An 11799-nucleotide genomic window follows, 5' to 3' on the forward strand; every position below is an offset into this window, starting at 1 on the left:
CTGTTCCTTTAAATCAGAGCCGGCCCTAGACCTTTGGGGTCCTAAGCAAAATTTTCTCTAAGGCCAATTTGACCGTTTTGAGTAAAGCCTAAAGAAAAGCAATGACTACCTTATAACAATACTGTACATATTATATCTACTATGTTATTTTTACATTTTTTGTCTATTAAATTATGTTTTAATTTTTTTATATGTATACTATATGTTAATTATCTTTTTTACGCTGCTGGTCCTGAGTCTGTATTTCGTTCTTATGTGGCAACATGTACAGAATGACAATAACAGACCTTAGGGTGGTCCCGGACAACATTATCTTAAGCCAGGACTCGGCCTTAGTTTAATTAGAAAACATAACTACCGGTAGTTTTAACAAACATGCCTTACTAAAAACATTACTTGTGTGCATTTTGAGGCAAAACAAAGGGCACTGGTGTCTTTTAAGACCGTGGTTCTCAAACTGGGGTCCGTGGTCCCCTGGGGGGGCCCTGAGATGGTGCCAGAGGGGCCCCGGTTTTATGACATTTTATGAAATAAATAAATGTATCATAAATTCTGTGTAATTAAATCTAAAAATAAATAAGGTTACTAACCAACAGCACTACATTGTTAAATGTAATATGCTTCGTTACATTCAAATATTAAGTTTTGAAATGTTTTGTCATACATTTTCTTTGGGGGGGCCACATTGGAATGCACTGTATACAAGGGGGGCCGCACGCCGAAAAAGTTTGAGAACCACTGTTTTAAGATATGTCAATGCAAGCTTTTTTTAGTTTGGACAGCTCTTACTTTTATTTTAGTCTAGGATTAGTCTTATTCCTGTCAGGGAAACCGCCCCCTTGAGTTCTTGAGTTAAGTTTCATGTTTAATGTCTAACAGGAAAAATATGATACCCCTGAACTGAATGGCAGTGCAGTGCAACGAACACACACTGATGAACTTGCTGAATAAAAAGACTGATAAAGTGTTTTTCACTGACCATCAAAGATACATTTTTTAAATGACACCAAAGTTTAAGAGGCACAAACAACAGCCTATATATAATTTAAATGAAATAGAGTAAATAGAATAACATTTGAATAAAATATTATATAAAATAATAAATAGAACATTTAAATGTTTGAATTTTTCAAATAAACAAAATTATCAATAATATCTAAAACAACAAAAACAAGATTAATAGTAACATTCGCTATAACAGCCGCCTCACTATATATTATCCCTTACGTAAATGGCATAACAAAAGTTAATACAAGCACGATTTAGGCTTATAAGACTTTTAGACTGCAGATTAGGCCTACAGGTTTACGTACCTTTATCTTCTTGATTCTTTTCTTCTTCCAGCCTCTTCTTTTGTGGTTTTTCGTGTCTTGTCAGACATCGTCAACGTCGGAGTCACTATGCTTCCTCGACTTCATACGGCGCCGCTACAACTGACAGGTGGATGATGTCAAAGTGCCGCGAGAGCGAAACGAAATTACACTTCGTATGAAGTGGTACTTCTCGCGGTACTTTGACGTCATCCGGCTGTCGGTTTTTGCAGCGCCGCATGAAGTCCAACAAGCCTACGGACTGAAAGTCTGACAGACACTGATCAGGTGACAAGTGACATCATAGGGTCAGTCAGGGTCAAGATTAGCGCGGAACTCACCATTATAATGAACTTAATAAATAACAACTGTGCTTATCATGATGCCTGATAAAGAGCGCTGTAGGTCCATTTCTTTTTATTTATTTTATGTTACTTTTGATGTATGATTTTTTTCAACCACTAGCTAGCAGTGATTCTAGTGGGCCCTTAGCGATTGCAAGTCTCGCTTAAACCCATGGGGAAAATTATGATATTTTAGGAGATTTATTTATAAATGAGTGAACAACGAGAATCCAGAAAGGAATGTATTTCTTTAAGACAGCCAGTCTGGCAGGGCTGACATTTCGGTAGCTTGATTTTGCAAGCTGTAGCTATGGGTTTGGTCTAGAAGGGATACAGCAAATGCGAAAAGTTTATGATTAGATTTGGAGGTAGGATTAGGATGAAAACAGTGGCCCTAGCTAAATGAGATACAAATACATCCTAAATCCTGTGAAATCGTGTGTTTAGAGTTAAGTTTGGGTGAAGAATTAGCATAAAACAGTGCTGTATTTCATTTGCTGTATTCCTTCTATCCACAACCGCAGGCGTGGCGTGAACATTTTAGGCGTGGTGGGCCGCCACGATCGAATGCATATAGCTAAGACACTAATAAAGCCCCATTTTTACAGATCAGATCTTTATTAGTGCTGTTCATTGATTTGAGTAACTTTTTTTACATTTGGGTGCAAAGTGTTTCAATGCTACAATATATGGTGTAAAAACGTCTGAGTGCTGCCCTAGTCAGGTTGAACGATGGCTACTGCAGGTGAATTTTCCGATTGGATGGTGCGGTTAGGGATGCATAACGATTAGTGATCGACAGATATATCGTCCGGTTTAGAAGGTTTTAGGTAGGGATGCACCGAATCCAGATTTTTTGGGTTCGGCCGAATACCGAATCCACTGTTTAAGATTCGACCAATACCTTTTTCCATTAACACAGTAAAACCCATTAATGAAGTAAACAACGTCCACAGCAGTGTATTTTTCATTTTATTTAATTTTGACTGTAAAAAAAAGGATAGGCAACATTAAGTTGTCAAGTGGGAAAAACTATTTTGACAATTACCATAAGCCTATGCATAATGAAAGCGATGCAGTGCAACACGCTCGTTTTTCCAGGTGTGTTCGTGAAATGTGAACTGCCCTAAGCCTCACCGAAAGATAATGCTTATCTCCACATCAGCACCTGATGTGTTTAATCAACGGCCGCGTGACGTCGACCAGCATAGCGCAAGCCTAGGGTTCGGTGGAAAGAAAATCTAGGATTCGGCCGAACCCCGTGAAAAAGCCCAGTATTCGGCCGAATCCGGGATTCGGTGCATCCCTAGTTTTAGGTGTATCGGCATCGGCCGATACGCGGGTTGCGTTCGCATAAAATGATAGTTTTGCCCCGGCATTAATACAGACAGGTGTTCACAGACAGCTCTGTGTTGCTTGAGACGCTGCCTGTGCATTGCCCCTCCCCCCACTAGCAGAGCCGAGCGCTGCAAGCCTGCTCTGATAAGTTTTAAACTTCAAAGCACCTTTTAACTGTTTGACTGAAATATTGGCATATACTTTGAAAGTGTAAACGCGTTGCTCTATTTGTGCGTGCAACCATAGCTAAGAAAGTTTGGTGGTCCAAATGAAAAACGTGAATGCCTATAAAACAGCTTGCCATTGTATTTAGAGAGCTTCAAATAGCTTTTAGGCTAGGCTAACCTTATGCATACGGCAGCTGTAACGAACACTGGTCATAGGATTAAATAATGCTGACGTTGTTCCGTGATTCCGTGCTATTTGTAGGAGTTTTATGCTGCCTTCATGTGCTATGGTAATTATGGTAAATACCAAAAGCCGACGTGGAAAATGCACATGAACACCCCCTCATGTGATATTTTCTATTGGGCAACTCGTAGAATATTTTGATGCACGAGTTGCCGAGATGAGATAACGTTTGACCTTTGAAAATGGTGGAGAGCAACAGAAGAGCAGTGAATGATACACAAAGTACACTACTAAATTGTTTTTGCTACTGTTAGCACATAGTTTTTGTAGCCTATACAATGTTGTGTCATTGACGATTGTAATACAATGCGTTAACACTCAGTGTCAGTTTTAAAAATACTGTTTTGGTTTTGTGTTACCTACCAGCTAGCAGATGCTAGCTAACAGTCAATAGGAGCGTCCTAGTAATGAGCGATCAGGCAATTTACTCACGTGAATGTATTTTCCCTAAAGTACGACAACGAGCACTTGAACACAACACACTGGTAAATACCAGTTTACAACTGGAAAATTCTTTTTTCCCATAGCACGTGAAGGCAGCATTATTCAGCGACCAGCAGTCTGACGTTTGGACGCGTACTCATAATGCCGCAAGCGAACGCAGGTCATGTGATCAGCCGAACAGCTAATCATAGCTGGACAGGGTGGGTTTTAATTCTCATCTCCATAAATATATGTAGTAGTAAAAGGCTAAAAATCAATATCCATTGCTGATAGTTACTCATTGTGGAGAGCGCAGTTCATGGTTGCATACGTTCATGGTTGTTAACGCGGAAATTTCGTCAGTGAAAAAAATAAGGGAAATTCGACGCTAAGCACTAAGTTCCCACATGACTTTTATGTGACTGGAGAACTGTTATTTTGTAAGTTTTGTCAACATTTCCGTTCACTGGGAGCGCAAAGATACATGCACTCTCTCATCCATGTCTCTCTCACTGCACCTCTCTCACGTGCACGCGCTCTACTATCTGACCGAAGTCCGAACACAAATCCTCATGTATTTGTTCAGTTTCATGCGTTTCCAGCGAGCTGAGGCAAACTTTCCCTCGCATTTATTATAGGGCCCTAGGGTGTGTGAGGTACAGAAGTGGGGAAATGCGCATGTTATTCACAATTCTTTTTAAGTTGTTTTGATCAGTATTGCTTTTTACATTTTCCTTTACATTTGCTCTACAAAAGATTAAGTTAAGTGCACTAAAACTTAGACCTAAGCATTAAATAGGTTGTAAATAGTTGGTTACTTTCAAGGAAAAAGTACAGTGTTCCCCTTGTTATGCTGCTTGGTTGCTGCTACTGTGTGCCATAGTGTACTTATTTTATTTATGCTTAGTATTTTCAGCAGCACTGAATTTTCTTCTACCTCACCTGTTTTTTCTATTTGTCAAAAATAGTTCAATAAATGTTCCTTTTTTAAATTAAGAGTTGTAACATTTGTTTTTGTCATTGTTTCATTTTTATGATCTAAACTGAATGAGCAAAAGCAGTATCGGCTCCAAATATCGGCTTAAGAAAATCGGCAGCCTGTATCGGTCATCGGCTGAGGCTAATGGAAAAAAGTCGGCATTGGCATTAGCGATTGACCGATATATCTGTTTTCCGATATTTTCCCCGATATTTGCGCATTTCCCGATGATCGGATATCGGTTTTGTAATATCGGATTGACCGATAAACGAGAGAATTGAGAATTGCGCGCCGGACGCATCCTGAGGAGAGGAGCTCACAGCAGCAGAAGCAGCGTGCACAGCACATATGAAGGCGGAGTGACGCGACTTCATTAAAAGGTCTTTGAGTATACTTACTTTGCATATGAGGCATTTATAACACATCTTATTTGTGCATTAATGTGTGTTATGTTAAATAAGTTGATATATTAAAAGCAATGTATGCAGCTTGTCCAAGAATAGAGACGAACTCACAGAGTCACGCTGGCTGATCCATAAAATCCGGTCCCAATAACGACGTAGCTTTGCATGAATAAAACAGCCATGAATTAATTCTTTGTGGAATTAAAAACGCTAAATTAAATGTGTTTTTCTGTTATTTATGCTTATCATTAGCATCGTAAAATCACGTTCATACTGCTGTTAACTTACCGGGGTTGAAGGCTAAAGCACAGCCACATTTTTTAACAAGATTTACCCTAAGTTATATTAACATTTCCCAGATAGACATTATTTTGCTAAAATATCTAAATAAATGTCTGTGGATATTAATTAATCATTTATTACCTCCGCAAGCGGTCACAGTTTGATACAGTTAATGCGCGAGTAAATGCATAGATAAACAGCGCTGTCAACAGCCATTTCATAAGCTATAACAAAAAAATATTAATTATTCTGACATCAAATAACGTCACCAGTTAAGAAATTCATATATAAGCCGTTTTGATTGTTACTTTCCTGAATGTAGTATTGCAGTCAGTGATATTATTTGTAAAATCTCTTTGCTAACTACTTGTTGGACTGCTGAAGGCTACAGGTTGCTGGTCAAAACAACGATATTATATCCCAAAAAAGAGACTTAATCCACCTGTTTTACTCTATAAACTATGTATAACAAGCAGCCAACTGTGCTATACTTTTCTCTCTCTCCCGCTCCGTAACCTGGCAACCGGAGCGCGAACTTTGGATCAGTCCATTTCTGACAAAATGATAGGGGTGTTTGGAATGGTCCATGTATTGGGAATATAGTTTCTACATGATTCATTAAATTAATATTATTCTTCACTCTTTCAGAATTCTCTATTTATAACTTTGTATGCAAAGAGGAAGTGATTGTGATGATTATTATTATTATTATTATTATAAGGGTTTGTTCAGTTCAGTAGTTTTGTAGTAATTATGTCAAAAACAGAAGTATAACAGTAAATAAAAATCGGTTCAGCATATCGGTTATCGGGCACATAAGCATCCAAATATTTGTTATCGGCATCGGTTTAAAAAAATGAGTATCGGTCGATCTCTAATCGGCATCGGCACAAATAAAATCCATATCGGTCGATCCTTAATAACGATTAAATGTTTTTGTCATTGGTTACATGATTTCTACATTAACAACACAAGCCCTGAATCAAGGCTTCATCTGGCACCCCCATTTATTCTCGACGCGCGCTCTGAACCCTCGCTTCAAATATCCCATCACTAGCAATGACCCAGCTGTAATAACAGGACTGACACCTGTCTTCTGTCTATATGTGTGAATCTAGAAAAAGATACAGAATCTCAATTCTTCATCCTTCTCTGTGTAAATAAGAGTAAAAAGGCAATTTAATTGTTTCATGTTTCTTTCAGATGTGAAGAGTGATTCATGTTTGGATATAGAAATAACGTCCTCAACATCAAAAGAGCGACTGACAGCACAAACTCTTTCCTGCATCACCTGTGGAAAGACATTCAGCTCACAGAGACATTTAGAGAGACATGAGAGAAAACACACAGAACAGAAACTCTTCACCAGATCTGAGACCAGCTTTACTACCTTACAAGAGAAGAAACTTCATTCAGAAGACCACAGAGAGAAGAATAAGAAGAAGAAGAAGAAGAAGAAGAAGAAGAAGCAGCAGTTTCACTGTGAGCAGTGTGGGATGATTTGTGTCTCTTCCTCTAAACTAAATATTCACATGAGGACACACAGTGGTGAAAAGCCTTTCAACTGCACTGAATGTGGAAATTACTTCAGAACCAAAGCCAATCTTAAAATTCATCAGAGAGTTCACACAGGAGAAAAACCTTACGAGTGTCCTCACTGTGAGAAGAGATTTAGCTGTAAACATAATCTGAAGACACATGTGGTTTTACACACCAATGAGAGACCGTATCAGTGCAGTGAATGTGACAAAACCTTTAAGGATTCAAGTTCATTAAAAAAACATCAGAATACTCACTTAAAAAAGAAACTCTATCAGTGTTCACACTGTGATAAATGTTTCTGCCATAAATATCAGCTGATAATCCATGAGAGAGTTCACACTGGAGAAAAAACTCATCACTGTAGTGTCTGTGAGAAGAGTTTTAATCGACATGAAAGTTTAGTGACACACCTGACAATTCATACAGGTGACAAACCTTACCAATGCTCTCAGTGTGACAAGACGTTTACTTCTTCATCTTACTTAAAAGTCCATCAGAGAGTTCATACTGTAGAGAAACCTTATCACTGCAGTATCTGTGGGAAGAGTTTTATTCTAAAGTCTACCTTACTAAGTCACAAGAGAATTCATACAGATGAAAAACCTTTCAAATGCTCTCAGTGTGACAAGATGTTTGCTCATTCAGGTAATTTAAAAGTCCATCAGAGAGTTCACACTGGAGAGAAACCTTATCACTGTAGATTCTGTGGGAAGAGTTTAAAGCGACATGAAAATTTAGTGATACACCTGACAATTCATACAGGTGAAAAACCTTACAAATGCTCTCAGTGTGACAAGAAATTTACCACTTCAAGTAATTTAAAAGTCCATCAGAGTGTTCACACTGGAGAGAAACCTTATCACTGTAGTGTCTGTGAGAAGAGTTTTAATCGACATGACAGTTTAGTGACACACCAGAGAATTCATACAGGTGAAAAACCTTACAAATGCTCTCAGTGTGACAAGACGTTTGCTTCTTTATCTTACTTAAAAGTCCATCAGAGACTTCATACTGGGGAGAAATCTTACTTCTGCGCTCACTGTGGAAAGAGCTTCTTTAGGTCAAGTAATTTAGAAGTCCATCAGAGAGTTCACACTGGAGAGAAACCTTAACACTGTAATGTGCTTGTCTGTCCTGCTCCGGGTGGATAGCTTTAATATCCGAATGAAGATGCATGTTGATAGGAACTTCAAACGCAGAGCGGAGCTGCATAGATGGACTGACAACTGGAATTTAAGTATCATGAGATCAGACTGCTTGTTATAATTTTGAATAGCTCCCGCGGCACGATGTCTCCCGCCAGCTGGTCTGTGCAGCACTGGATGAAGTTAAGAACATGGGGGCCCCCTAGTGGTGCGGCCCTACGCAGCTCGCGTAGCCTGCGTATAGGGAGGATCAGCTCTGATCATCAATTTGACTTATGAGTATAACTCTGCCTAACATAGGCACTCTGGTAAATTAACAGTTGCATGAAAGTAAATGACATGTGAGAATGAAGGTTTTATTATCATCAAGTCAAGTGTTATTTTTCTAGTTGTTCACCTCGCTTTCAGAGTCGTTGATGCACCGTTTGTTGTAATTATATCCAAGAAGCACACAAAGAACACTTTTCCCGTCATCACCTCACCATAGACCTGCAGCATACTTTCAGCAAAGATGCTTATATTATAGAGATGGCAACCTTTCATTTGACAACATGTAACAGTCAACTTGGCTAGCATGTAGCGCCGTTCAGAGTGTAACGACAGCCAGTTACCGTTTACAGTTTCTTGCCAGAATATAAGATTACATTTTAATCTGTTCATTAAAAATGGCTTCTGGTCTCCTTCCCTGTGTATAGCAGCATTGCTATGCTAATCTTGTAGGCTTCCTTGAAGAGGGTCTTTGCTTTCATTATCCTAACTGTATTTGCATTTTCTGTATCAAACCCTCTCAGATCCACTGTGGATGCCATTTCGTGCGTTGGCAGCCAGCCTCGTTTCTCATGGCGTTAAAAAGCCCAGGTGTGTGTTTGGCATCGAGCATCATTGTGATCATGGCTAGTTTAACTTTTTTCTCCAGCTGTATTTGTTTTGCACAGGTGCCGCACACACGTGCATGATCCTGCTTATTCTACAATCGTTAAACTTCATCGATTTAATTCTTACCGACAATTAATCGAATATCAATTAATTGTTAACATCACTAGAAATAGTGTGGCCATACGTGCCATTTTCGCTGAACGCGTCCTGGACAGAATTTCGGTTGGGTACCCCGGAAGTCGCATTGGTCAACCGTATACGTCATCAAGGTTTACTATTTCAGGTTTTATTTCAAAAAAGCAACCTTTACATTTCAAGGTAAGAATGAAACTAAAGTGATTGTGTGTCTAAAGAGAAATAAATTGTAATTTTTTAATGTATTTACCTGAAATGTGAGAACCTCGATGACGTATGCGATCGACTTTCGGAGGACACCCCGAAATCCTGTCCATTTTGCTTACGAGCTTGGTCTGGATAGAAGTTCTAAACAGAAACTAAAAGACGTATCAACATTGTAAGTTGTTATAGTAACTGGCTGCGTCCGAAACTGCCCAATTCTATAATAGGCAAAAAGTAGTATAGTATAGTATGTCCGAATCTGAGGCTATTTTGGGGATTTCCGCCTGAATTTGTCCTACCCATTTTCAAAAGCTTCCCATACCCACATGCAGAGGTGTACATACAAAAGTTTGGTATAATTTTACAGGAAACCCTTTGACATTACATAAAACACTGTAGAAAGTGCTAAACATGGTTGTATGTGTTGTCAGTCCTCTAATAAACACAAAAATAAATAGGAGCTTTTGATGTTTTTTTTTCTAAAGTCAGTATTTAAAAGTGCATAACTCTGGCCCTGAGTGGTAACGAAACCTGCAGGCAGTTTTGTTTAATTCCAGCAATTGTCAGCTTACAGAGGAAGAATGATTTTTTTCCCTATCATAATCTTTGCAAAAGTTATTTTATTCCAACTTAACTCTTTCACTGCCAGCGTTTTTAAAAAAAGTTGCCAGCCAGCGCCAGCGTTTTTCATGATTTTCACCAAAGTTTAATGCCTTCCAGAAAATGTTCTTCTTTAAATATATAAACATACAATATACCAAATGAATATATCTGCTTTCAAACAAAAAAAACATTTCATCCTACCTTCAGTGTTTCTTTTGTAATCAGCTTTTGAATATCGGTAGGTTTCTGCAAAAACATCACATTTTGAGCAAAAAGCAGAGATAATTCAATTTTTGTGACGGACTTTTCATAGAGATCCCATTCAGAGCGATCTTTAAAACAGACACGGACATGCAGCCGCTTGCCATAGGGCAATACTTCCGGATTTAAAAAGTTGCGGAAGGGCGCCACCTGGTGGATAATAGCGATATTGCGGAAAGACGGAAAATCTCGTCATTGGCGGGGAAGCGTTTTCTCTTAATTGACGAGATCTCGTCAATGGCGGTGAAAGAGTTAAGGGAGGAATAATATAGTCTTTGTATTCAATTTATGCCTAAAAATATTTGAAGTGTCCCCATAACCACATACAGAGGAATAAATGCAATTTTTTCCACTTCCACTCATCACTTTTTTTTAAATCCCCTACAGCGCGGAACATGAGTCCTGCAAACGCGGCGCCGAATCCGAGGACAAGTGGCTCCTTAGTTTCGACATGGTTTAAGTAAAAGGTGATCGCTTAAAAGACCCACCGGCCAAGGCGGGTCTAACTCACTGTGTGCGAGAAAGCCACTGTCTGTTCTAGAAAAAATGCAGCAAAGATATTTAATGCTATACCGTATGATGCATATAGGCCTATGCTGAGTTTATTCATTTATGATGAAGTGCATTCTAGTAAACAATGCACAAGTGAACCCTTTGGGTTAAGACCTATGTGGGCAAAATAATTTAATACTTGAAATATATCTTTATTGAAATAATTTCTTTTGGTTGAATGTCACTTTTATACACAGAACACATAATATCACACACTGAAAAAAACGAACTTTTTGTGTAGTAATATTTATTAGATTAACTCTCATAATTTCTACATAATATTAACATTTATTGAGAACTAGATTTTCCTAAGTAAAATGATTATAAATACACAATTAATTCATGTAAAAATGAACTGTGTGGGAATAGTAAGTCGTATTAATTTTTTTTTTAAACTAATATACCTTACCTAACGATTAAAATAGATCTAACTTCTAAAAAAATAATGATGTAACATTTACTTAATTATTTAACATATGTTTTATCATGCATTATTAAGTAGATTTGATTTGATTTTAGTAGGTAAGTTTTACTTAAAAGCAGTACATTTTACTTAAACAAATTTTACAAGTTGTTTTTTCAGTGCAGATAGGATGGTCAGTGTAACGCTTAAATAAAATAAATAAGAAATAAGATAAATGAATTTAATTTTAATAATGATAATGTTAATTATAATGTTCACCATATTAAAGGCTCTCTAAGCGAATCTGCGAGACGTTAGTTATTGTTGACGTTTGAAACTGTTTTCAAACAGACCGAGCGTAGCTAACTCCTCCCCCTCCCTTCCGTGCTTTCATGAACGCGCCCAACCCCCACCCCAAATCCTTATTGTCGTTTATTGGCTGGGATACTTTGTTTTGTTTTGTGATGCTAGGTTTGGCCACTTGTTGATATTGCCGTTTGTGAAGCCTGGGCTGTCTACAGAGATCGCGTTTTTTTACAGTTTGATCAGCGGACAGGCAGCAAGCAGATAGTGAGGAGATGTTTCCG

General features: G+C 38.2%; 2 protein-coding genes across 2 annotated transcripts in view; both read left to right on the forward strand.

Annotated features, from left to right (window-relative positions):
• The window catches only part of LOC135771685 (uncharacterized), a 175090-nt gene that overhangs the window by 59433 nt on the left and 103858 nt on the right, over nucleotides 1-11799 (forward strand). The gene's annotated exons all lie outside the window — the stretch shown is intronic.
• LOC135771697 (uncharacterized) lies at nucleotides 6682-11068 on the forward strand. The gene has a single exon (XM_065282063.2). It carries the CDS (start codon nucleotides 6682-6684, stop codon nucleotides 8143-8145), a length of 1464 nt encoding a protein of 487 aa, XP_065138135.2. The 3' UTR covers nucleotides 8146-11068.

This window comes from Paramisgurnus dabryanus, chromosome 8 (assembly GCF_030506205.2).
Source record: "Paramisgurnus dabryanus chromosome 8, PD_genome_1.1, whole genome shotgun sequence".
Lineage (NCBI taxonomy): Eukaryota > Metazoa > Chordata > Actinopteri > Cypriniformes > Cobitidae > Paramisgurnus > Paramisgurnus dabryanus.

Bases quoted from the DNA above. Each gene is read 5' to 3' on its own strand.
- LOC135771697 (XM_065282063.2), top strand. From the start codon at position 6,682: ATGTTTCTTTCAGATGTGAAGAGTGATTCATGTTTGGATATAGAAATA.